Raw genomic sequence first — 27668 nt, 5'->3', positions numbered from 1 at the left:
GTTAAGAAAGCACTACCTGTGCTCCCATCTGCTACTGGATCGCCTAAACCTCACAAGAGACATAGAAGACGACCTAGATCCAGAAGACACGAGACTAGAGGCCGTACGCTATCCATTCCAAAGATTGAGGATACATCAAATGCTGAACAAACTGTTCCAAATGCTGATACTAAACAAACTGTTCTAAATGATACTAAACAAACTATAACGAATGCTGAACTTGAAACTCTACGTAACAAAGAGGCTGAGACAACTAATCCATCTGCTGATGCTAGACCAACTAATGAAGTGGCCGTTGTTTCAAATGAGGTTGAAGATAATGAACTAGTAGTCCAAAGTGTCCTTTTTTTTTTTTTTGGTACTTTTTTTTAATAAACAGTGTGGAACTTGTTTATCACAAGAGGTACCTAAATAAAAATCATTTTATTTATTTGAATGATTTTAATGTGTGGCAAATAGTTTGGGGGGATGTTTTGTTGTATCCTAAATGTTTGGGGGATGTAGTTGGCAGTTGAAGCCAAATGGTGATGGACAAACAAAAAAGATGGCTTAGGTGGATGGGAGACAACAGATTCCTTAAGTATGATATCTAAAGGTGAAAAGAATAGATATACAAAAAATTTCCCTTTGTTTTTTCATATATATATATAAAAAAAACCCCTGACCCTAAGTTATCAAAAAAAAAAATGATCATCTCATCCTTCTTCTCTATGTAAAAGAATTTTTTCTAAAATATTACCATTTCTTACAAACTCACAAGTACCCTGTGAATGTTACACCTGAGCTTTGATGATGGAAGAAAATATCCACAATACTGTTGTTCTCAGTTTTTGAGGATTACTCTGCTAATTAGGACTCCCTTTTATCTGTGGCCTGTTCCCCAAATGGCTCTGTACTCTGCAAAGGCACTACTCCACATGGATAGTAGCCTACACCTATGGAGTAAAAGATTGGTGTGATATGTGGGAAATCATTTGTGGAACAAGGCCCCAATATTAACCTGAAAATTATTTCTCCAATAGTGATGGAACCCTGAATAGGTTTTTGCACAGGAGTTTTATTACCCTTTGGTTCTCAGCTGTTAAATTGTCATGAGGCTGAGGGCTTCCTTCAACTCAAATATGACCAAGAAAACTTTCCCTTAGATGGGCTGAGCTGAATTTATTGGTCTCTGGTCTGTGCCTCATTTCATGAAAGTATGGGATGGAATAATGAAAACCACAAGTTATAAGTAATTTACTACTAATAATAGTTTACACATAGTAAATTATTATTTTTGTAACTTTTATTATTCTATACTTTTGAGGAATGAGGCACTGGTCATTTATTGTTATCTTGCTAGTAGGTAAATAGGTAGTTTAAAGGCTTGTCTTATTTCATATTTGCTGGGTGTAATGGTGAATTTATGGGTACCACAAGTATAGAAGTACCTTGAAAATAATCTACTTGCACTTGTATTTACAGATGGTAACAAAAAGTATCTACATATAAATACAAAATAAAGTTTGATCAAGGGTGGGGTTAATGCCTATGGCATTCTCTATGATTTGATTTTCTTCGTGGTAATTAATTCTAAATTGTTTACTGACTCGATACTTTTCTTTTTCTCCATTTACAGAAACAGTTGACCAATCTGAAACACGTGGATCTGTTCAATAACGATGTGACCACCATAGAGAACTACCGGGAGAAAGTGTTCGAGCTCCTGCCCAACCTCAAATATTTGGACGGGTTTGATGCAAAGAATAACGAGGCGCCGGATAGTGAGGATGATGTGAATGGGAAGGAGGAAGATGATGAAGATTCCGAAGATGATGGTAAGAGAAAACGAACTAACAGACAGACTAACAAACAAACAGAATAGATAAACAAACAAACCAACAGACAAACAAACAAACAAAAGACAGAGTAACAAATCTAATTGAATGTGAAATATTTGGACGGGTTTGATGCAAAGAATAACGAGGCACCGGATAGTGAGGATGATGTGAATGGGAAGGAGGAAGATGATGAAGATTCCGAAGATGATGGTAAGAAAACACGCACAGACAGAACAAAGAGACAAACAAACAGACAGAACGATGTAAAGACAAATTTCATCAAAGAGCAGACCTAATTTTGATTTTCATTGTTGGAAATGAGGAAATTTTGATTGACTCAAAATTGAGGTAAATTTCAATATCTTCAAAAGTGAACTTCTCTTTTGGTATAGAAAAGGGAGATTAGAAGTTGTTTTCATTAGCATATTAGCATCAGCTCATTACCAAGAGTCAGTAGGTATATTTCTCAATTTTCTATAAGAGTCCAATTAAAATAACTTACTGTCCATATCTATGAAATTGTTTTTCCATGTTTTTAATGTTTTTATGAAGCAGATATTGAAAATGAACGTTTGGCAGCTTTGGCCAATTTCGACGTCATTAACAGAAGAAGAGTTCTGTCCCTCTCTCATGTTTCTTTCTTCCTTGTTTTTCAGATTGTGATGATGATGACGAAGATGATGATGAGGATGGAGAAGAAGAAGAAGACGATGAAGATGATAACGATGTAGGACTGGATGCTGTGTATAATGACAAGATAGACGTGAGTATACCCGGGGAATACCACCAGAGAAGTAACCCTATAGTGTGTACGCGGAAAAAAAAAGTCCGATTAAGACCCGTTCCCAGTTGTCATTCGGGGAAAAAATCGTGCCGTGGGTAGTCGGAACACTCATTTAATCCCAATGAAGGTCCATACCAAATTTGGTGCTTTCCTGAATAAATGCAGCTTTTGGCCAAAATTGTGACGTTAGGCCACCCACTACATTGCCTACAGGACATTCGGAAACTCCTGAGAAGTGGGAACGGACCTTAAGAGTATATATATTTATTTATTTTTTTATCGTATGGACGTTTTATTTTTTCAAAGGATATACATAGAATACAAAGAATACAAATATTCTATGTATAGATTCTATGTATATCCTTAGATTCCTTAGGGTATAAGGGCCATATTTATACTGCCTCTCAAGCTAGCTGCACCGAAGCATCGATTCCAAATATTCTGAATTAACCAAAATTTGCTTCAGTCTTTTTCATGAAATGGGGTGTTCAATGATAAAACTTCCTCGTTCCATTGGGATTGAACCCGCGTCCTCCCATTTTCCAGGCAAGCCACTATGCCATCGCCATCGAGGCGGACCAAAGTTGAGGTGTTTGATGCAAATAGGACTTGTAACTTGTATTTAAATTATATGGCCTATAACTTCTTAGATCTTGTAGGGTAAAAGTCGTTTTTGCGTCAAAACCCTCAATTTTTTAGTGTACATATATAGATATATATTTTTTAGTGTACATTTTCCAACTTCTATTCAAGCTTCATATTATTAATTAATTATTTTGTCCTGGTCTATCCACAGGAGGAGAGTGAGGGAGATGATTATGAAGGAGAAGATGAAGAACTAGAGGAAGAGGAAGATGATGGTCTGGATGAGGAAGATGGGGAAGATGAAGAAGAAGATACAGGTAAGTAAAAAGAGAGATATCCGGTTTACTTTTTTTCCAGCTTTATTTATAACGAAGCCCATTTTTTTTTTCAATCTCAGGAATTATACTATTCCCACTGCATTCGCTGATTGGCTAATCAAAGGAGTGAAAATATCACCCATTTCGGTGGCAAGTGATGCCACCTCAAATTAGGCCCCATTTATTACCTACTCATTATCAGAAGGCTATAAGAAGTTCAATATGAGATTTTAAATAATTAATCGTTAAATCAATTTATACAGGGTGTCCCAGAATTTATGCCTAAATTGTTTTTCTCGAAGCCTGTTCGAAATTTCGAAAAACAAAAAACCCGTAACTTTTTGATTTTTGATGCGGATATTTTGGCAATATCGCGATTCGCGAAAATTTTCGCAAAGTCCGCTAACCGAGTGCTAATTTTAGATTTTTAAATAAGAACCCCTATTTTTTTATTGCATATTCGTTTTCTACGTTAAATTTAAAGTATAATTGACTACTCACTCGAATTTTTGCGGTTCGCGGAAAACGCGAAACACAAAAGAGCTTAAAAGTACAAGTGCGACCTATCAAATCTGAGTGTTTTTTGCTCCCAAATCTCATGGTCTCAATATTATTTCGATTGTTCCAATATTTTGCTGTTTGCGCAGTGTTCGCGAAATCTGCGAATCCTACATGTTTTCGAAAGGTACGTGTGTGATATATCAAATCATGCTATTTTTTACTTCTAAAGCTTGGGCTGATATTATATTTTCAATTTACTTAATTTTTTATGGTTCGCGGATTTCGCGAACACCGCAAACCGTCAAAAATTAAGTGAATTGAAAAAAATATTATCACCACAAGATTTAGAAGTAAAAAATAGCATGATTTGATATGTCACACACGTACCTTTGGAAAACATGTAGGATTCGCAGATTTCGTGAACACCACGCAAATCGCAAACAGCGAAATATTGGATCAACTCGAAATAATAATGAGACCATAAGATTTGGGAGCAAAAAACACTCAGAAGATTTGATAGGTCACACTTGTACTTTAAGCACTTTTGTGATTCGCGTTTTCCGCGAACTCCGCGAAAAACGCGAACCGCAAGAATTCGAGTGAGTAGTCGATTATACTTTAAATTTAACGTAGAAAACGAATATGCAATGAAAAATTGGGGTTCTCATTTAAAAATCCAAAGTTGGTACCCGGTTCGCGGACTTTGCGAAAATTTTTGCGAATCACGATATTGCCAAAATACTCGCATCTAAAATCATTGTTCTTCGAAATTTCAAAGAGGCTCCGAGAAAAACAATGTAAGGAGCATAAATTCTAGGACACCCTGTATTTAATTAGTTTCGATATTGACATTTTATTTATTTATTTTTTCTAAAAGTTCAAAAAAGCTTTTTTTTTTCCTCTAAGAGTTTTAACTATGCTTAAGGGCTTTAATTATGCTTAAGGCCTTTTTCAACGACGATTTTTAATCAATTGTTTGATTTCTCAACAATTTCAGAAGGCAAAGAAGTGCGAGGTAAAAAACGGAAGCACGATGAAGAAGAGGAAGGAGAATAAGGTCAGTCAGGGCCGGACCAAGACCCAAGGGATAACGAGAAAGGCACAGGAAGAAGGCCACGCCCCCTCTGTGTAAAATCCTCCCCTGTTTCCATTTCCCCACACGATACTTGCACATAGTTTAATGTCTCGGGTGAGTGTGTGTTGCCTTATCTGTTTTTTTTGTATGAAGTTCGGTCTGGGCAGGAATCGAACGTAACAACTTTGCGTTTACAAGGCAGGTGGGCTACTTTCCAAGCTAAATAATCTGGCTTAACCTAAGCCTAACTTATTGTGGTTTTAGGATTAACTAACCAACCACCCATGTCATGTAGGTCACCCATCCAATTACACACCATCGCCGGCTTTGCTTAACTTCAAGTAACAAGTACCTACGCTAAGTAGGTACCTGTTTGATTGCTATGGACTATGGACGTAAACGGTGAAATTTCATTTGGATCGAGCGGATGAGTATACCTGTCTCTGACAGTACAAGGCCTTGATCAGCTGAGCAGAAGGTCAGTGACCTATTCAAATTTGAGCGCGAACCGCGAAATATTTTTTCTGAACAAAAAAAGTAAACAAACGGAACAAACCGCTTCTCCAGAAAAGAAAACGGATACGGATTTGCTAAAACACCACACCAAAGAGTAGGTATTACTAGGAAACTGTGATAAATTCGTGTGATAAATTTCCGTCCTTTTCGTGCTTTTATCTTTTAAAATGAACTCAAATCTGCCGTTTTTCGAACCCGACACCGAAAGAATGGGGAAAATCCAGGTAAGAGAAATCAGAGCAACTTGTTGCCTCTGTAGGTTTAGCATAGAAATTCATAAAGTTACATAAAGTCTCATCTCTTGATAACGAATGGGTATTATTGGCATACTGCCTGTTAATTCTAGTTAAGGACGTAGCCAAGAAGTTCTTAACAATCTCCAAAATTCAATCTTGGCCCCAGGCTATTTCAAACTTTCCAAGACCCTACCTAACCTCAAAATAAAACAAAAAATGTAAACAATCCAGTAAAAAAAATGTTGGAGTTGTAAGTTATGTAACCAATTTTTTATATTTAGGTGTAGGTAAATTATTTAATTATACTAAAGTATTTAATTAATCTCTAGATAGCTAATTATTCAGTCAGTTCTTTATTCTGTCTTGGTAATGAAAAGTGTTTGATAACTTGATAGTGTTTGTCCTTGATTTTTCATTGTCTTGAACTTGTTATCTTTGTAACAAAATGTTCTCAAGTTTTCTATTACAACACAGTGGAATGATGGATTAGTGTTTGATTGTGGTTGTAAATGTGTTAATGCTTCCTTGTCATGGATATCCCAGGAATTTTGTAAAGTCTGTGTGACTCCTGAGAGTCCTGTGTCAGACTGGTCTGTCCAACTGGAAGGAATTTATTAAATATTGATCTCTCACAAGTTGTAAGTACCTACAATACCCATTATTGAAGAGATAGAAAGCTATTGTTGCAGACGTAAAAACAGGTTTTTTCCACATTTTCAAAAGTCGATCTCTTTTGATCATCATTATAACCAGTGGTTTCAATTCTCGACCGAACTTTAACATGGTAATTCCATAAACGATCAGTCTGATCAACTACTAATACATGGTGTTTTATATTCGATAATTTTGATCAAGATTTCGGACATAGTGATTTTATTGTCGGCCAATTTGATCGGGAATAGAAACGTCATTTTTTTATTGTCAACCATGTAGATCCAGCGGCATAATAGGTCGGTATATCAATTTATTCAATTTTTCTCAAAGTTAATGTTGGTGAAAATAAGAATTCTGATTAAATTTAATTCTAAACTATAACTTTTCCTTGTAACCCAGCAAATTCGGTACCACCACCGCACCGTATCCACATGTCGAAAATTATGTACAGCTTGGCCTAAACTGGATTAAAAGAATAGAAAATCAATTTATTCGTCCTATTTAGCCGCCATCTTGTCCATCTGTAATATAGCTTCTTAAATCGGCAAAATAACCACTTTTTTCAAGTCATACTCTCAAGCAATATCAGAACGCATGGTTACTTGTTAATCAACGAGCTATTTTTTGACGAGTGCGCACCCAAAGGTCATCGGACTTCCCAGTTGAAGTGGACTGTACTTAACGCTCTGTCGAAAGACCAGGTAGGAAGACCAAGTATGTACCGGGCTTTAGATTTAACGGACAATTTCAGTCCTTCGTCGATTGTCGAGTACTTCGAATTTCTTCAAGTTAAAACTTCAGGTGCCCAACTCTCTTTGGGTTGAGACTTCGGGGGTTCTTGCAAGCTAAGTAACATCAAGTGTGGGTGGCACTGGCACGCATCTGGGCGGGTGACTTGGGAACGTCAAAGTGCACTCTGCCACGCGAAGGAAGTTGTGTAGAGATGGGTAGTACTTGGTATTTTCGAGAACCGGTAAAAGTAATTGATTACTTTTCGAGAACCGAGTACAAAATACTCGTTGTAATCCAATTACTTTTACTCGTTTATCGAGATCTCTCTCTCTCTCTCCCTCTCCCTCTCCCTCTCTCTCTCCCTCCCTCTCTCCCTCCCCTCAAGGGCCGAGCGCCATGAGTCTGCTGGACTTCCCCATTTCCTCTCTTCCTAATGTAATCATATTATTTAGTAATCGGTTCTTTTGTAATTGGTTTGTACCTTGTAGACTGTAGACTTGTACTCATCGCGCGACTCGCTATAAAACAATTACTTTTTTTTGAGTAATTGATTACATCCAAATTAGAACCGGTATTTACCGGTACTTTACAAGTAAAATACTTACTCGTATACATCTCTAGTTGTGAAGCTAGCTCGTTATTGTGACAGCACAATACTTACCATGGTTAAAGGTTTTTACAGGCCATTTTTCAATTCGATGTATCTCTTATTCTCTAACTGTTCATAATTGTTTTACTTTCAATACTACGCGTATTTTTTCTTTCGTAATTTCCATGGTGGTAGCAATGGAAAACTCGATATTGATGGACTTTGCGACTAGTGTTAGTGTACCTACCTACCTAGACGCACCTAAAAAAAAAAAGAATGAAACTGAAATTCCATAAATAAGTCGTGAAGAGGAAATATTTTAAATGGTTTTTCTTTGGTTCTCAAGTATTATTATCCTATCATATGTTTTGATGTTTAATATTTTAGTATTTTTCCAAATACATACCCCTACGCTACCTAATTATTTTGATGTTCGATGTCATTACATGATTATTGTTATTTATTTATCTACCTATACCTACCTATATCGATTTTTTTTCTAGGAGGTTTGATAGAGGAAACTGTAACTGCTAAGGTCTTATCGTCCCGAAATCGAAGAGAGCAGGAAGACAGGATAGGAGATTTTTTTGACAGGATAGGAGAAGCCAGCTGTTCCGAGAACGAACAGTTCAGGATAGTAATTTCCGCAACATTTTATTATTTCGGTGAGGCTCTAATTTGGAAGGAAAATTTTTGAATCGATTAGGTGGTTGATTTAATTAATATTTAGGAAGTAAAACGAAGCTGAAGGGAAAAAATTTCAATTAACTTTCCCATCGGATTAATTAAAATAATGATAAGTCGGACATATAAATCCTGTTTGTTTACAAAAACGTATCGCAGAGCCAGCCATGTTTTTTTATTATTATCTGGCATTCACTACGCGCAGCGCGCATAACGAATACACTTGTCTCTCGAGTCTCGACCTATGGGAGAATTTTTTCACCAAGCCTAACGCCATTACCTGATGCGTAATATTGAGACAAACGGGTTTCCTGTGGACAAATTCGTTCCAAAACGAGTGAATTGATAGACAAACACAACACAGAATGGTTAGAAATCAACTAATCGACAAATTGTATTGGAATTTTCGTACAATATGGACTTTTCGGATTAAAAAGTAATTGAAAACTCGAACTGCGACATCCTCCCCTCTTCGTTGCTGTTGAGAAACTATTTTTGATTTTTGCATTTTGCGTTGATGTCGGATGTACGAGGGAACGCAGGAAACGAAATTTTCGTCCGCAAGAAAGTAGTTCAATGAAAAGTTGAATTTTTGAGATGTTTCTTTCGCCGTAAATTGAATTTAATCGGCGAAAATCCTTAGGAAAACTTGAATATTTCATTATAATGCAATGGAAGTCATTATTTTCCTGGAAAAGACGAAAGTGATAACTCCTTGTTTTCGCGCGAAATGTCACTTTCAAATATTCGCGCACGTTAACCCATTGTTGTACGTGATGGTCAAATGGGTACATTCAATAGGTACGAAGGTACCTATTTTATAGGTTCAAAATTTAATTTATTTAATTCGCTAGGGAAGCGATGGTACGAAGGTTCGAAGGTAGGTACCTTTTTTAGAGGTTCAAAATTTCGCGAGGGAAGTGATAATAATATTGTCAAAAATTAATTTATTAGGTAAGTAGGTACTAGGTAACTAAAACATTTCTTGGATAGATGTAACAATAACAACGGATATCATATTCTACCGAAATGGAGGAAAAAAGGAGGAAGAAGTAGGTACATTCCGTTCCGAGAACAAATATTGTTTGTTCAGGTTAAAGTTCAGATAAGAAAACCGTGCAGGATAAAATCCGCCCGGGCAGCTAAACGGATAACTAAGGTTCGTTCTCAGAACAACTGGCTTACTCCTATCCTGTCTTCCTTCTCTCTTCGATTTCGGAACAAGCTTTCTCCTATCCTGTCTTCCTTCTCTCAAAAAAGGCGCCAAATTCGAATTTTTCTTCATTATAAAAAATCATTTTGAAAAAAAAATTCGGTGTGTTTTTGGGATTTGCAGAGGGAGGATGTGTTTTGTGCAGTTTCAAGACACGATCTTGGCAAAGAGTTTTTTCTTGATTCCTGTTATGTAAAGTGTTCAAAGTGTGTGTAAAGTGAAAATATAAGGTGTGAAGTTCATTTTAAACTTCACTTTTCATTGGTAAGTGTATTATTTAATCATTTATTAAGTAATTAATTATTGATCGACATTAAAAACAGGTTTTTTCCACATTTTCAAAAGTCGATCTCTTTTGATCATCATTATAACCAGTGGTTTCAATTCTCGACCGAACTTTGATTTGATCGAAACATGGTAATTCCATAAACGATCAGTCTGATTGACTACTAATACATGGTGTTTTTATATTCGATAATTTTGATCAAGATTTCGGACATAGTGATTTTATTGTCGGCCAATTTGATCGGGAATAGAAACGTCATTGTTTTATTGTCAACCATGTTGATCCAGCAGCATAATAGGTCGGTATATCAATTTATTCAATTTTTCCCAAAGTTAATGTTGGTGAAAATAAGAATTCTGATTAAATTTAATTCTAAACTATAACTTTTCCTTGCAATAGCCCAATAAACTATATGAAATCACAAATGATCGACAACTAGTGCAATGCATGATCAACAACTAGAACAGGTGATCGAGATATCGAGAACTAGTGCATTTTTTGATCGAAATTAGATACACACTGATCGAGAACTAGTGCTTTTCTGAAAAATGAGTTTGAGCTATAAAAAAAGCATAAAAACAAAAGATATTGCTATAAAAAATAAGATACATAAAAAATTTGAAGTCTTAGCTTTAATTTGACACCAAAATTAAAATATAACAGTGTCCAACAATAGAACCAGAGCTAATTGAAACTTAAAAACGTGAAAAATGATCGACTACTGGTACAGTCACCCTACTTAAGTAGGTACCTACTTGGTTGTTGGTAACGGAGTAACGGACTGACAGTGGGTAAGTATAAGTACCTAGGTACTAGGTAACTAAAACATTTCTTGGATAGATGTAACAACGGACACGGATATCATATTCTACCGAAATTGAAGAAAAAAGGAGGAAGATGTAGGTACATTCCGTTCCGAGAACGAATATTGTTTGTTCCCGGGCAGCTAAACGGATAACTAAGTAAGGTTCGTTATCAGAACAACTGGCTTTCTCCTATCCTGTCTTCCTTCTCTCTTCGATTTCGGGACAATAAGACCTTAGCAGTTACAGTTCCCTCTAGCAAATCTCTTTAAAAAAAATCTAATTCAATACTCTATCTCTATTCCCCCCCACAGATCAAAGAACTGAACCTGGACAATTGTCGGAGCACGAACATCGCGGCCCTGACCTCCGAATTCACCAACCTGAAGATCCTGTCCGCCATCAACGTCGGCCTGACCAGCCTGAAGGGGTTCCCTGAGTTGCCTGCCCTCACCCGGCTAGAACTGAGCGATAACCGAATCTCAGGCGGTCTGAACGTCTTGCAATCAAGTCCAAAGCTAGCCTATCTGAACCTGTGCGGAAACCGAATCAAAGATCTCGAAACTCTGGAGCCACTGGTAAGTCTTGACTCAAGGTAGAAACACACTACCATCACGTGAGCTCACGTGACGTGATGCGGACTCAACGTGTTGCAGTCGACACAGTCACGTGTAGATGTCAGTTTCATTGCTAATAAAATAAATAGTTACCTCCATGGCCAAGTGGGTGTCACACTAGACTTGCATGCTGGAGGTCTCGGGTTCCATTCCCGGCAGGGTCAAAGTTTTTCCGGCTCTGGAATTCGGGGTGCACTCAGCCTCATGAGGACAATGGAGTAGCTATTTGAATTAAACAGCGACCAGTGGCGGCATTACCAAAGTAAATACGAGTAGATGAAAATTAATAGGAAAAGAGGCACTTAGTAATGCTGTCCCACATCGACCATTACGGGATTACGGTACATCCTAGAAGAAAAGTGTAAATGTATAAAATGTAGAAAATTATAATACAAACAGTGTCTTGCAATCAAGTCCAAAGCTAGCCTATCTGAACCTGTGCGGAAACCGAATCAAAGATCTCGAAACTCTGGAGCCACTGGTAAGTCAAGGTAGAAATACACTATCACGACATGTGAGCTCATGATGAGTCCTAAGCTGATCTACCTGAACCTATGCGGAAACCGAATCAAAGATCTCGAAACTCTGGAGCCACTGGTAAGTCTTGACTCAAGGTAGAAACACACTACTATCACGTGAGCTCACGTGACGTGATGCTGACTCAACGTGTTGCAGTCGACACAGTCACGTGTAGATGTCAGTTTCATTGCTAATAAAATAAATAGTAACCTCCATGGCCAAGTGGGTATCACACTAGACTTGCATGCCGGAGGTCTCGGGTTCCATTCCCGGTAGGGTCAACGTTTTTCCGGCTCTGGAATTCGGGGTGCACTCAGCCTCATGAGGACAATTGAGTAGCTATTTTAATTAAACAGCGACCAGTGGCGGCATTACCAATGTAAATACGAGTAGATGAAAATTAATAGTAAAAGAGGCACTTGAGTATTTGTAATTGCCTCCCCTTTTGCTTTAGGCGTTTTTTATTTGGCTGAAAATTTTCAGGCTTGTTAATTTTGAGTCAGCCTTAACCGTCAATTTGAACGAAAAAAGGCTAGGAAACCAAGAATTGCATGTGCAAATGTGATCCAACTTTTGGAGAAATTTCCTAAAAAAAAGGTCAGATTTGGCTGCATTTAAAACTTTTAAAAATAAAACTATTTTTCAGTTTGGGTCAACATAATTTAGGATATTTTCAGCTAAATAAAAAACGCTGTATTTTGAAGGATTAGCCCGATAGCAAAATCGTTAATTTCTTATTCTTATTTCTGGGATATACTGATGCTTCGGTTGACTAGCAAAAGTGGCACTTTCAAAACTTTCAAATTTAAGAAGAACAAAAATCGGAATCGTTTTTGAAAATGTTCCTTGTTATCTGGATGTTGTTGAAGCATGCCTTTAAATCTCACGGGTCCAAGACCTCGTCTAACGTTTGAAATTTGTTATGTGTAATTTGTTGTGCGTTACTAAAGGATGAATAATTGTTAAAGTTATATTTATGCTCATATTTTTTGCGGATCCGCGCTGGGTTCCTGAGAGAAACCGCAGAACTTTGTATAACTCAAAATGTTGACATCACAGCAACTATGTATAATGGTTACACAAGGTTTTTCTTCTGTAATATCAATATCAAGTCATAACTTTTGCAAAATTTAAATTTACGAAATATTTTATTGAACTTGTTTGGCCTAGTTGAAATCCCTGTAACCAAGACGAGTTCTAAAAGCCTGGTATGACAGCAATTAAAGGCTGTCTGTCAAATTAAAAGATAAAAGTAACTCTTCCCTTATTTATATTATCTTTCATTTCAAAACGTTTAGGTGTGTTTTTTCTTTCGGGGAAACTGGCCACTGGAAAATCGACCATTGCTCCATTCAGTTTCTATTAGAGGTGTGGTCAATTTCCCGAAAGAAAATTACACCTAACGAAAAGAAAATTCACTCATTCTTACTTACCCTTCCTTTTATTTATTTCGGATGATACGTAAATTTGTCTCATGTTTTTACTATGTTAACTTGTTTTTAATTTTTTAATCGTCTAAAATGGACCTTTTTTTTTCAAAGTCTTCTTGACCTAGAATTTCGTAAGAATATCAGCTATCAGCTAGTGATTGATCTTTACATTAGCTTATTTAGCTAATAGACAAAGAGCAAAAATAAATGAATGAAATTTTTAATCCGCTAATATACAAGAGCAAAAAATTAATTATTTCGATAAAGCTTTTAAACACTCATTGTCTCCTTTTCTCACGAAGTTATTCAAGTAGGGTTTCTGGCCGTCTGAAAGCCAAAAGGCCGAAATTTCCTAAAGTCCTCAATTAGCGGAGCAAGAAGGAAAATTCACTCAGTACATACTGCCCAAGTACATACTGCCCAATTTCCATGCGCTTTCGGCAAACTAAATGCCACAAAAATTTTACCTCACAATGTTTTGGAATTCAAATTAAATTGATCCCAAGGTCAAGGTAAGCCTAGTCCCTTGACAAATGGAGTGTGCCTGAAGGCATGTGATGTGTTCCAATCCACTCGACCCCTTTTTGGGACATCAATTTTCGGCCTTCCACAGGCTTAAACACGGCCGACTTGTAACCACACCGTTATTTTTTCTTACCAAAAATATTCGATCCCTCGGGTCTAGAGGCTTTTGTTAACTTCATATTGGACAGTTTTGAACCACTATTTGGATGTTCAAGACCGGAGACCACAAAGTGAGTTTAAACACAGTCGAAGTTTACTTTCCTCAGATCAAACAATCTGATTGGTTGATTTTTAAAAATCTAAAAATTCAGCCAATCAGATCGTTTAAACCGAGATTAATACTTAAACGGTGTTTATTCTCACTTTGTGGCCCCGGACCTAAGCCCCCTTTAGTGGTTTATAATGATAACATTGATTTCAACAGCAGTTAACACTGAGCTCATGTTAGACCCGCGATTCTTTTTTTATATAATCGCTCTCCTATTTGAACCTTTAATTTTAAGCACATTTAGCGCTTATACTATGCTTTTGACCGTTGGCCAACGAATCTAAACAGCGGAAGTTCCATGTGGGATTTTTAGGCTGAATTCGCAGCGGAAATGTTGCATTGGGACTTTTTTAGCTAACCCAGCGAATCGTTCATTGGGGTTCTTTAGCCTAAATTGCGCACAGGGCGGAATGCTTTCATTGGGATTTTTTAGCTAAACTCGCAAGCGAATGTTCATGGGTTTTCAGGCGAAATTCCGCGATTTTTTTTGTGGTTTTTTGATAAAATTTCTTGGGGGGGGGGTTTTTTTTTTTTCCCCCCCCCCCCCCCCTAAGTGAGGGATTTTTTTCCCCCCAAAACAAGTGTTGTCAATTATGTATTCAGATTCAGCGACAGTCGGTCTTGAAAAATCGCCGCTAGAAAGTCAAAGGGGCGTAAGTGACAAAAAAAATGAGATTAACACACAGACATACTACGTTTAAAAGATATTGATAGCACGAACAGGCGTATGTGATTTCTAAACCATCGTGAAGATATTGATTTCTTATGTTTAGGCGTATGTGATATTTCGGAAATAATATTGCAGCACAAATAGACTTAAGTGCGCTTACGCCTGAAAAATTTGATAAAATCACTTACGCCCGTTTGACTTCCTAGCGGCGAATGTGCCCCAATATCGAATCAGGTGAGTAAAGAGTAAGTGAGTTAATAAAACTACTCATTGAGACAGATTTACTCTTTTTAGTGAACTACTCAGTCAAAATGAGTTAGTTCCTAACACATGTAACCCGCTCTTCAGCTCCCTTTAGGTTTGGGAAGGTAGGATCTGACTCATTGACTGAAAAGAGTGGTCAGTTTTTACAACTAACTCACTCACTGTTCACGCATTTCTCTTTCGTATACAATAATTTCTGATGTCCCTTTGGATCATGGACTTTTTTACTTTCTGGATTCAATGGGTTCATTGGATTTTGAAAAAAAACACCCCTATAATCGTTAAGTATTTGCCGTGGGCACTACCTAAGTTTTCTGCCCATAGGTCCGAGATATATTCGAGTAGTTATTTATTTTTGTCCCCCCCCCTTTTTTTCCCCCCCCCCCCCCCCCCCCCATTGTAAATAAGTTAAGATCTAAGTTGTAATATATTTCATCCAGAAGTTAGTTCAAATAATACAAAATTAAGATTAATTTTATATAATATTATTATTCATATTTCGTGTTGTTATTTTTATTTATTTATTTTATTTATTTTTTTTATTTAATTTATTTATTTTTTTTTTTCTTGCAAAGGACTTTCTTTCCAATTGAAGTTATAATTTGAAGAGGGAACTATAGAAGCATAGGAGGTCTTACTGTCCCGAATTCCCGAAGAGGGAAGGGGGACAGGGTAGGAGAAAGCCAGCCGTTCCGAGAACGAACCTTATCTGGGTATGAATAATTATTGTAACTTGTATCAATTTGGAAAGTATGTTTTTTTAAGTTTTCTTTTTTTACGTTAAATGAATGATCAATTTTGTTTTATGGAATGATAAACTGTTCTGATGAATGATCAATTTTTGTTTTATGGAATGATAAACTGTTCTGAATGTTATAACTATGTTTGAGTTCCAAAACGAGTGAATTGATAGACAAACACAACACAGAATGGTTAGAAATCAACTAATCGACAAATTGTATTGGAATTTTCGTACAATGTGGACTTTTCGGATTAAAAAGTAATTGAAAACTCGAACTGCGACATCCTCCCCTCTTCGTTGATGTTGAGAAACTATTTTTGATTTTTGCATTTTGCGTTGATGTCGGATGTACGAGGGAACGCAGGAAACGAAATTTTCGTCCGCAAGAAAGTAGTTCAATGAAAAATTGAACTTTTGAGATGTTCCTTTCGCCGTAAATTGAATTTAATCGGCGAAAATCCTTTGGAAAACTTGAATATTTCATTTTAATGCAATGGAAGTCATTATTTTCCTGGAAAAGACGAAAGTGATAACTCCTTGTTTTCGCGCGAAATGTCACTTTCAAATATTCGCGCACGTTAACCCATTGTTGTACGTGATGGTCAAATGGGTACATTCAATAGGTACGAAGGTACCCTATTTTATAGGATTATAGGTTCAAAATTTAACTCGCTAGGGAAGTGATAATAGGATTGAATAGGTACGAAGGTACCTTTTTTATAGGTTCAAAATTTCGCGAGGGAAGTGGTAATAATATTGTTAAAAATTAATTTCGAAATGTCACTTTCAAATATTCGCGCACGTTAACCCATTGTTGTACGTGATGGTCAAATGGGTACATTCAATAGGTACGAAGGTACCTATTTTATAGGTTCAAAATTTAATTTATTTAATTCGCTAGGGAAGCGATGGTACGAAGGTTCGAAGGTAGGTACCTTTTTTAGAGGTTCAAAATTTCGCGAGGGAAGTGATAATAATATTGTCAAAAATTAATTTATTAGGTAAGTAGGTACTAGGTAACTAAAACATTTCTTGGATAGATGTAACAATAACAACGGATATCATATTCTACCGAAATGGAGGAAAAAAGGAGGAAGAAGTAGGTACATTCCGTTCCGAGAACAAATATTGTTTGTTCAGGTTAAAGTTCAGATAAGAAAACCGTGCAGGATAAAATCCGCCCGGGCAGCTAAACGGATAACTAAGGTTCGTTCTCAGAACAACTGGCTTACTCCTATCCTGTCTTCCTTCTCTCTTCGATTTCGGAACAAGCTTTCTCCTATCCTGTCTTCCTTCTCTCCTCGATTTCGGGACAAGCTTTCTCCTATCCTGTCTTCCTTCTCTCTTCGATTTCGGGACAAGCTTTCTCCTATCCTGTCTTCCTTCTCTCTTCGATTTCGGGACAAGCTTTCTCCTATCCTGTCTTCCTTCTCTCTTCGATTTCGGGACAATAAGACCTTAGCAGTTACAGTTCCCTCTATCAAATCTCTTTAAAAAAAATCTAATTCTATACTCTATCTCTATTTGAAGGAGAAGATGAAGAACTAGAGGAAGAGGAAGATGATGGTCTGGATGAGGAAGATGGGGAAGATGAAGAAGAAGATACAGGTAAGAAGAGAGATATCAGGTTTACTTTTTTTTCCAGCTTTATTTATAACGAAGCCCATTTTTTTCAATCTCAGGAATTATACTATACCCACTGCATTCGCTAATTGCTAATTGGCTAGTCAAAGGAGTGAAAATATCACCCATTTCGGTGGCAAGTGATGCCACCTCAAATTAGGCCCCATTTATTACCTACTCATTATCAGAAGACTATACGAAGTTAAATATGAGATTTTAAATAATTAATCGTTAAATCAATAATTATTTATACAGGGTGTCCCAGAATTTATGCTTAAATTGTTTTTCTCGAAGCCTGTTCGAAATTTCGAAAAACAAAAAATCCCGTAACTTTTTGATTTTTGATGCGGATATTTCGCGATTCGCGAAAATTTTCGCAAAGTCCGCTAACCGGGTGCACACTTTAGATTTTTAAATAAGAATCTCAATTTTTATTGCATATTCGTTTCTACGTTAAATTTAAAGTATAATCGACTACTCACTCGGATTTTTGCGGTTCGCGGAAAACGCGAATCACAAAAGTGCTTAAAAGTACATGTGCGACCTATCAAATCTGAGTGTTTTTTTGCTCCCAAATCTCATGGTCTCAATATTATTTCGATTGTTCCAATATTTTGCTGTTTGCGCAGTGTGTTATGGTTCGCGGATTTCGCGAACACCGCGAACCGTCAAAAATGAAGTGAATTGAAAAAATATTATCACCACAAGATTTAGAAGTAAAAAAATAGCATGATTTGATATGTCACATACGTACCTTTGGAAAACATGTAGAATTCGCAGATTTCGTGAACATCGCGCAAATCGCAAACAGCGAAATATTGGATCAAATCGAAATAATAATGAGACCATAAGATTTGGGAGCAAAAAACACTCAGAAGATTTGATAGGTCGCACATGTACTTTAAGCACTTTTGTGATTCGCGTTTTCCGCGAAAAACGCGAACCGCAAGAATTCGAGTGAGTAGCCGATTATACTTTAAATTTCTGGTAGAAAACGAATATGCAATAAAAAATAGGGGTTCTCATTTAAAAATCCAAAGTTGGTATTCGGTTCGCGGACTTTGCGAAAATTTTTGCGAATCACGATATTGCCAAAATATCCGCATCTAAAATCAAAAAGTCACGGGTTTTTTTGTTCTTCGAAATTTCTAAGAGGCTCCGAGAAAAACAATGTAAGAAGCATAAATTCTAGGACACCCTGTATTTAATTAGTTTCGATATTGACATTTTATTTATTTATTTATTTTTTCTAAAAGCTCAAAAAAGCTTTTTTTCCTCTAAGAGTTTTAACTATGCTTAAGGGCTTTAACTATGCTTAAGGCCTTTTTCAACGACGATTTTTAATCAATTGTTTGATTTCTCAACAATTTCAGAAGGCAAAGAAGTGCGAGGTAAAAAACGGAAGCACGATGAAGAAGAGGAAGGAGAATAAATTGTGTCAGGGCCGGACCAAGACCCAAGGGATAACGAGAAAATTAGCGGAGCAAGAAGGAAAATTCACTCAGTACATACTGCCCAAGTACATACTGCCCAATTTCCATGCGCTTTCGGCAAACTAAATGCCACAAAAATTTTACCTCACAATGTTTTGGAATTCAAATTAAATTGATCCCAAGGTCAAGGTAAGCCTAGTCCCTTGACAAATGGAGTGTGCCTGAAGGCATGTGATGTGTTCCAATCCACTCGACCCCTTTTTGGGACATCAATTTTCGGCCTTTCACAGGCTTAAACACGGCCGACTTGTAACCACACCATTATTTTTTCTTACCAAAAATATTCGATCCCTCGGGTCTAGAGGCTCTTTTGTTAACTTCATATTGGACAGTTTTTAACCACTATTTGGATGTTCAAGACCGGAGGCCACAAAGTGAGTTTAAACTCAGTCGAAGTTTACCCTCAGATCAAGCAATCTGATTGGTTGATTTTTAAAAATCTAAAAATTCAGCCAATCAGATCGTTTAAACCGAGATTAATACTTAAACGGAGTTTTTTCTCACTTTGTGGCCCCGGACCTAAGCCCCCTTTAGTGGTTTATAATGATAACATTGATTTCAACGGCAGTTAACCCTGAGCTCATGTTAGACCCGCGATTCTTTTTTTATATCAGGCCTCCTATTTGGAAACCTTAATTTTAAGCACATTTAGCCTTATACTATGCTTTGACCTGTGGGCAACGAATCTAACACGGAATGTTCATAGGGATTTTTAGCTGAATTCCAGCGGAATATTCATTGGGATTTTTAGCTGAATTCCAGCGGAATGTTCATTGGGATTTTTAGCTAAATTCTCTTGAGGGGTGAGCTTTTATTGTTATCCCCCCCCCCTAACGGAGGGATTTTTTCCCCCAAAACAAGTGTTGTCAATTATGAATTCAGATTCAGTGACAGTCGGTCTTGGAAAATGTGCCTCAATTTCGAATCAGGTGTGTGTGTGTTGTATTTGCCGCGGTCCGCGGGTTCGAGCCCAGTCGAGGTGTGGAATTTTTTTGTCAACATTGTTGGAAGAATTCGACCACAATCTAGTAAAAATCACTAACTAAAATAATACAAAAAGGTTTGGTAGATTGAACTGTAACTGCTAAGATCTTATCATCCCAAACGCCTAAAGAGAAGGAAGACAGGACAGGAGAAAGTCAGCCGTTCCGAGAACAAACCTTTTTTGAACTCAGGGGACCCTAAAACGGATATTTCCAACCATTTCAGGGACATGCTACGACACAGACCACAAGAGTCTAATGTAGCAGTTGATTCATTACTACGAATTTCCCTACTTTCGCATTACCTTGTATAGGTTCCCTATGCATGTTAATAATGAAATGTTCCGATTTAAATCAGAAAAGTTGTTTTCGACCCTGCCATGGTTCGGAACGACACGAAATTGATACTCATTGGAAAAGACACAAGTTCGAATCCCAAGCGAGGGCATTTTATTCTCATTTCAATATTTGTGTGTGTTGTATTTGCCGCGGTCCGCGGGTTCGAGCCCAGTCGAGGTGTGGAATTTTTTTGTCAACATTGTTGGAAGAATTCGACCATAATCTAGTAAAAATCACTAAAATAATAACAAAAGGTTTGGTAGAGGGAACTGTAACTGCCAAGATCTTATCAACCCAAACCCCTAAAGAGAAGGAAGACAGGACAGGAGAAAGTCAGCCGTTCCGAGAACAAACCTTTTTTGAACTCAGGGGACCCTAAAACGGATATTTCCAACCATTTCAGGGACATGCTACGACACAGACCACAAGAGTCTAATGTAGCAGTTGATTCATTACTACGAATTTCCCTACTTTCGCATTACCTTGTATAGGTTCCCTATGCATGTTAATAATGGAAAGTTCCGATTTAAATCAGAAGAGTTGTTTTCGACCCTGCCATGGTTCGGAACGACACGAAATTGATACTCACTGGAAAAGACTCAAGTTCGAATCCCAAGCGAGGGCATTTTATTCTCATTTCAATATTATGAATCCCTTTTGTCATCGAGCAATTGCCCCTTTGGATGGCCAGAGTTTTTAATTGGAAAATGCCCCAGGCATCAACCTAGTGGTGGTTACCTAACCTTCCACTCGAAAGTCCACTATCATCCCCGTGTAAATAGAACACACACCCACACTCTCCCACATGTGTAATGTACTTTGTATAAACAACCCCTCTCTCCCCCCATATACATAGGTATGAATAATTATTGTAACTTGTATCAATTTGGAAAGTATGTTTTTTTAAGTTTTCTTTTTTTACGTTAAATGAATGATCAATTTTTGTTTTATGGAATGATAAACTGTTCTGAATGTATAACTATGTTTGAGCATTTGTAATTGCCTCCCCTTTTGCTTTAGGCGTTTTTTATTTGGCTGAAAATTTTCAGGCTTGTTAATTTTGAGTCAGCCTTAATCGTCGATTTGAACGATAAAGGGCTAGGAAACCAAGAATTTCATGTGTAAATATGATCCAACTTTTGGAGAAATTTCCTAAAAAAAGTCAGATTTGGATCTGCCTTTGAAACTTTCAAAAATAAAACTATTTTTTCAGTTTGGGTCAACATAATTTAGGATATTTTCATCTAAATAAAAAACGCTGTATTTTGAAGGATTGACCCGATAGCAAAATCATTCATTTCTTATTTCTGGGACATACTGATGCTTTGGTTGACTAGCATCAAAAGTGGCACTTTCAAAACTTTCAAATTTAAGAAGAACAAAAATCGGAATCGTTTTTGAAAATGTTCCTTGTTATTTCTCTAGATGTTGTTGAAGCATGCCTTTAAATCTCACGGGTCCAAGACTCCGTCTAACGTTTGAAATATGTTATGTGTAATTTGTTGTGCGTTACTAAAGGATGAATAATTGTTAAAGTCATATTTATGCTTAGACTTACTCTTTATCATGGACACTCGTTGCTATCTTGAAAGCCCAGAAGAGGTTAGGTAGTAGAACAGCCGCGGTAGACATAGATAGTACACAGAAAAAAGACGGAAGAACACGCGAAGACCGAAGGATACGAAAACGAAACGTTACACAGATATTACAATTATGCTCATATTTTTTGCGGATCCGCGCTGGGTTCCTGAGAGAAACCGCAGAACTTTGTATAACTCAAAATGTTGACGTCACAGCAACTATGTATAATGGTTACACAAGGTTTTTCTTCTGTAATATGAAGTCATACCTAACTTTTGCAAAATTTAAATTTGCGAAATATTTTATTGAACTTGTTGGGCCTAGTTGAAATCCCTGTAACCTAGACGAGTTCTAAAAGCCTGGTATGACAGCAATTAAACGGCTGTCTGTCAAATTAAAAAATAAAAGGGGCTAATGACAATCGAAGTCGTGCCCCTTTTAAAATAAAAAAAAAAAAAAAAAAAAAAAAAAAAAAAAAACTACAATGTTCACCAAAAACTGAGAGCGTAACCGCAACCACAGTACGTAATCGACGCAACGCAACTTAAAAAAAAAAATAAATAAAAAATAAATTTATGAAAAGATAAAAGTAACTCTTTCCTTATTTATATTATCTTTCATTTCAAAACGTTTAGGTGTGTTTTTTTCTTTCGGGGAAACTGGCCACTGGAAAATTGACCATTGCTCCATTCAGTTTCCATTGGGGGTGTGGTCAATTTCCCGAAAGAAAATTACACCTAACGAAAAGAAAATTCACTCATTCCTTACCCTTCCTTTTATTTATTTCGGATGATACGTAAATTTGTCTCATGTTTTTACTATGTTAACTTGTTTTTAATTTTTTAATCGTCTAAAATGGACCTTTTTTTTTCAAAGTCTTCTTGACCTAGAATTTCGTAAGAATATCAGCTATCAGCTAGTGATTGATCTTTACATTAGCTTATTTAGCTAATAGACAAAGAGCAAAAATAAATGAATGAAATTTTTAATCCGCTAATATACAAGAGCAAAAAATTAATTATTTCGATAAAGCTTTTAAACACTCATTGTCTCCTTTTCTCACGAAGTTATTCAAGTAGGGTTTCTGGCCGTCTGAAAGCCAAAAGGCCGAAATTTCCTAAAGTCCTCAATTAGCGGAGCAAGAAGGAAAATTCACTCAGTACATACTGCCCAAGTACATACTGCCCAATTTCCATGCGCTTTCGGCAAACTAAATGCGACAAAAATTTTACCTCACAATGTTTTGGAATCAAATTAAATTGATCCCAAGAGCAAGGGTAACCTAGACAAATGGAGTAAGCCGGAAGGCATGTGATGTGTTCCAATCCACTCGACCCCTTTTTGGGACATCAATTTTCGGCCTTCCACAGGCTTAAACACGGCCGACTTGTAACCACACCGTTATTTTTTCTTACCAAAAATATTCGATCCCTCGGGTCTAGAGGCTTTTGTTAACTTCATATTGGACAGTTTTGAACCACTATTTGGATGTTCAAGACCGGAGACCACAAAGTGAGTTTAAACACAGTCGAAGTTTACTTTCCTCAGATCAAACAATCTGATTGGTTGATTTTTAAAAATCTAAAAATTCAGCCAATCAGATCGTTTAAACCGAGATTAATACTTAAACGGTGTTTATTCTCACTTTGTGGCCCCGGACCTAAGCCCCCTTTAGTGGTTTATAATGATAACATTGATTTCAACAGCAGTTAACACTGAGCTCATGTTAGACCCGCGATTCTTTTTTTATATATCAGGTCTCCTATTTGGAAACCTTAATTTTAAGCACATTTAGCCTTATACTATGCTTTGACCTGTGGGCAACGAATCTAACACGGAATGTTCATTGGGATTTTTAGCTGAATTCCAGCGGAATGTTCATTGGGATTTTTAGCTAAACTCCAGCGGAATGTTCATTGGGGTTTTTAGCTAAATTCCAGCGGAATGTTCATTGGGATTTTTAGCTAAACTCCAGCGGAATGTTCATTGGGGTTTTTAGCGAGTTGCAGACGGGAACAATGGAATCCACTTATGATGAAGATCTTAGTGAGAACATCTTCTTCAAAGCATTGAAAACAGAACATGGTGAGTTATTTGAGAAAGCTACTCAAGATGGTTGGATCATTTGTATTCCTCGTGTTTGCTCGTTACCAAAGTATGCTTTGACCTATGAAGATTTCTTCAACCACATATTAATTCCAAGTGAAGAGTTACCAGAGACACATTTTAGAACATTGAATGACCAGGAGATTAGGATATGTAATCGGATAATCAGCATAGAGGCAGATGGTGGTAGCACATTTAGTACCCAGATCCTGTTTGAAGAAACTTATTACACTGATGAAATGCTCAAGTACAAAGTGTTGTGTATAGATAATCCATTAGATATTAATTTAGAAAATACAAATGATGCCTCCATATCCAATATTCAAACATTACGAGACTGTATAGACTTGCTGTGGACTGAAAGCAAAGGCAAGGAAATATTTGAAAAGATGGATGAGGCAATCAAAATGTTTCTCCTTACCAATGATCAATTTGAATACAATCCTTTTGATAAACAAAAATATCTTGTTGAGAAACTCTATCAAAATTGTTTGAATATTTGTTTAAAAGATAATAAACTCAGGCAGAGCATTAGCATTAATAAATATCTTATTGATAGTATCAAACTTGCTGTGGAAACCTATATGCATCATGGAATATACAAGACTTTAATCAAAGGCATCACAGCTTGCACAGCATTGGAAGATGCCCAGTTTAACAAAATGATTAGAAACTTATCTGATATTCAGTTGAAAGACTTGGACATCAGAGAAGACTTGTATGATACTGTCCCACGAGCAAGAAGTGAAATATCTCACATAGACTGTTATAGTACAATACTTGGAAAGATTGGGTGTGTACGAAGGTGCATCTCAGCCATCAGCAAAGAAGATACTAGAGACAAGCTTCAAGGGAATATCATCACTGTGGATGATCTATTACCAATGATTGTGTTCCTTGTTGTTAAATGTGCTTTACCAAACTGGATTGCTCATCTCACCTATATGAAACAGTTTCATTTTTCTCAATCATCCAATGTGTGTATTGATCAGGATAGTTTCCTCATCACATCTCTTGAAGCCTCTATCGAACACATCAAATCAGGACTCCTTATTGGTCCTTCTGAACCAGAAGCTCTCATGAGTTACGATGACCAAGAGGAGTTAGCCAATGCAAAGTTCAAACCGACTGTAGAGATGTCTGACTTGACCACTCAGCTGAAAGTCTACAACAAGTACAATAACTACAAGAAGATCTCATCACTTACAAAACTGTTTGAATTTGCTCGGCTGGGTGACGGTGACAAGGTGAGAGCTATCCTACAAGAAGAGAATAAGAAAGAAGACTCGGAGTCACTACCCCTGTGCCATCCTTTGTGTTCGTGTGATGATTGTGAGGAGGCAATCAATTTGAAGCATAGCCAGAGTAAACCTACAACACAGAGTATGGATGATCGGGGTTTCACCGTGTTACATGTTGCAGCACTGTACGGGAGAATCAAGGTAGTGGATCTTGTGTTAGAGTTGGGTGCAGATACAAACTCTCAGGATCTGTGTGGTTGTTCCCCTCTACACTATGCTGCTACCAGAGGACATCAGAATGTGCTACTTCTACTGCTACACTCGGGAGCTTCTATCAACTTGACTGATAATGAAGGTAATTATATTTTATAATAATAATTTCATGAAGTCATTACTATAGTAGATCTACAGCTGCTCCTACTTTATCATCAATGTGGTGCTATCTATTAAAGGGTTAAAAAAAAAGGTGTTATATTCTCAGTACATAATTATTTAAATTACCTAGTGTCAAAAAAAAATAAAATTAAAATAAATAAATAACTTGGTAGGTACCCAAAAGTAGGTTTTTTTTATGTTTGCACACTATAATAAATGTTAATAAAAAAAGTAGGTTTTGTTTCAAATCAAGACCTTTTTTTATCACCCATAAATTTGTATAATTAACAACTTCTCTTATCAGTTATCACAGGGTTTATCTGATAACAAAACGAAAAAATGGGTGATAAACGTGCCCTAAGTACCTATAATTCTTATGGATATGAATTACTATGTAGGTACCTATGTATTTATTTATTCATTAGGTACTTAGTAGTCACAAGAGAAGATCCTAGCTAAAAATTTAGAAGGTACAAAAATGAGGCACTGACTTGGTTCTAAAAAAAGTTCGATTTCCGTGCGGGGCGAATATATCCTAAACAGATGAGGTTCGTTTTCGGATTGGGCGGCTTTTCCCTATCTTGTTCTGACCTCCTTCCTTCGATTTCGGGAAATGAAGACCTCATTAATTATTAATTATTTCAGTTCCCTCTATCAAACTTTTTTTTAGTATCGAAAATTTTCCATTTCAGGCAACACGGCTCTCCATCTGGCCACGAACAACGGTCACGAGACCTGTGTCAAGGCGCTCATCTATTTCAACGAGCAAGAAGTTCTCAACCTCAACATCAACGCCGTCAACAACCAGGGTGACAGTCCTCTCCATGCTGCTGCTCGCTGGGGGTACACCTCCATCATCCAACTGTTACTGGACCATGGGGCAAACCCAACTCTGGAGAACAAACGGAAAGTAACGCCGCTCCAAAACGCGAATAATCTGCACGTTGCGAAGCTCCTGAACGCGTACGTGCACAAGCCGAAGCCACTTTATAACTATCTTGTGCCGAAAGAGAAGGTGTCACGTCCTCCATCTCCCCCGCCCACACAGGATAAGTACTTAGACTATTCAGACGTGAACGAAGCCAACATCTCCAACGTGAACGTACGGGAAGGCGTCCGTCCTCGTAACATCACGGAGATCAAGAAAGTCGAACAACTCTTCGCCCTCATTGAGAATAACGAGATCAAACTGATCAAGTCGTACTTTGGGTTAAGCAACGAGGAGAAGGTCCCGGACAATGCGTGTCACCCGTTGTGTCAATGCGCCAAGTGTAAGGAGGATGTCGTGGAGAGCGAGTCGCGTCCGGTGACTGACGAGTGTCTCAACATCAACATCTGTAATAGCGACGGGTACACGGCACTTCATATCGCGACGTCGCTAGGGCACTATGATCTCGTGCGACTGCTCATCAACTATCGCGCCGATATTAACATCGTCACCCGCGTCAAACAGTTGACCCCGCTACACATCGCGTGTCAGAATAACAACCTCTCCATCGTACGACTCCTCCTAGCGGCCAAACAGTGCAACGTGAACGCCCAGGACTATCGCGGCAACACTGCATTGCACTACGCGGCTATTAATAATCATACCAATCTGGCAACCTTGCTGCTTAAGAGTGGCGCGAGGCCGCAGATTAAGAACCACTATGGACAGACGTGTCTGCATATGGCACAGCAGATGACGTCGCTGTCACTTGTAAGGGTGCTTACCCATGAGGCGCCCTTTGTGTTAAAGTAGGATCCTCTAGTCCGTTTTTATGTAAAGGCCCATTCCCACTTGTCCTTCGGAAGAAATGTCGGTCGGCATGCGTAAATGGGAACACTCTCATTAAAGTGGGAAAAAATTAAGGTGGGAACGATGTCTTAACTTCAAAATAATCGAGAAAAGGAACTGGTATCAGCACAATATTGTTATCTAAATAACTAGACACCGGGTCTATAGTCTCATGTACAAGGTGTTAGTTAATCTCTGAGACTGAACCCTAACCAGCCTAGCAAGCTGGCAGTTCCTCAAAGGGTTCTCTCTGCTTTTAATAAAGACCAAGTACAAGTCCTCACGATGGTTGACTGCGGTTCAGGACAAGCCAGCCAATT

The 27668-nt window shown here is 37.5% G+C and overlaps 3 protein-coding genes across 6 annotated transcripts; all 3 read left to right on the top strand.

Annotated features, from left to right (window-relative positions):
- Positions 1 to 1603: 1603 nt before the first annotated feature.
- Positions 1604 to 5197, top strand: LOC103509131 (acidic leucine-rich nuclear phosphoprotein 32 family member B; the record flags this gene model as incomplete). Its single annotated transcript, XM_026823548.1, has 4 exons — positions 1604 to 1817; positions 2477 to 2583; positions 3401 to 3506; positions 5005 to 5197. Coding segments are annotated over 4 exons (486 nt in total), but the record flags the coding sequence as incomplete, so codon positions are not given.
- A 610-nt stretch (positions 5198 to 5807) lies between these two features.
- LOC103509130 (acidic leucine-rich nuclear phosphoprotein 32 family member A-like) lies at positions 5808 to 12597 on the top strand. The gene is made up of 4 exons (XM_008473721.1): positions 5808 to 5822; positions 11110 to 11373; positions 11812 to 11893; positions 12578 to 12597. The coding sequence occupies exons 1-4, from the start codon at positions 5808 to 5810 to the stop codon at positions 12595 to 12597; spliced, it is 381 nt and encodes a 126-aa protein (XP_008471943.1).
- LOC103509127 (ankyrin repeat domain-containing protein 27-like) lies at positions 6093 to 27466 on the top strand. Of its 4 annotated transcripts, none has more exons than XM_026823544.1 (3): positions 6093 to 6514; positions 23853 to 25551; positions 26264 to 27466. In XM_026823544.1, exons 2-3 carry the CDS (start codon positions 23868 to 23870, stop codon positions 27310 to 27312), a joined length of 2733 nt encoding a protein of 910 aa, XP_026679345.1. In that variant the 5' UTR covers positions 6093 to 6514; positions 23853 to 23867; the 3' UTR covers positions 27313 to 27466. The 4 variants fall into 4 exon arrangements, with proteins under 4 accessions (XP_026679345.1, XP_026679343.1, XP_026679344.1 ...); XM_026823542.1 differs by having other exon boundaries at positions 6093 to 6517; XM_026823543.1 differs by having other exon boundaries at positions 6093 to 6525; positions 23859 to 25551.
- Positions 27467 to 27668: the final 202 nt, after the last annotated feature.

Source organism: Diaphorina citri, unplaced genomic scaffold, assembly GCF_000475195.1.
Source record: "Diaphorina citri unplaced genomic scaffold, Diaci psyllid genome assembly version 1.1 scaffold470, whole genome shotgun sequence".
NCBI lineage: Eukaryota > Metazoa > Arthropoda > Insecta > Hemiptera > Psyllidae > Diaphorina > Diaphorina citri.
This window is presented reverse-complemented; position numbering and strand designations above follow the sequence as displayed.

Bases quoted from the DNA above. Each gene is read 5' to 3' on its own strand.
- LOC103509130 (XM_008473721.1), top strand. The intron at 11,374-11,811 runs GTAAGTCTTGAC...TAATACAAACAG, and splicing joins TCGAAACTCTGGAGCCACTG to TGTCTTGCAATCAAGTCCAA. The intron at 11,894-12,577 runs GTAAGTCAAGGT...ACTATTTTTCAG, and splicing joins TCGAAACTCTGGAGCCACTG to TTTGGGTCAACATAATTTAG.
- LOC103509127 (XM_008473717.3), top strand. From the start codon at position 23,829: ATGTTCATTGGGGTTTTTAGCGAGTTGCAGACGGGAACAATGGAATCC. The intron at 25,552-26,263 runs GTAATTATATTT...TTTCCATTTCAG, and splicing joins CAACTTGACTGATAATGAAG to GCAACACGGCTCTCCATCTG.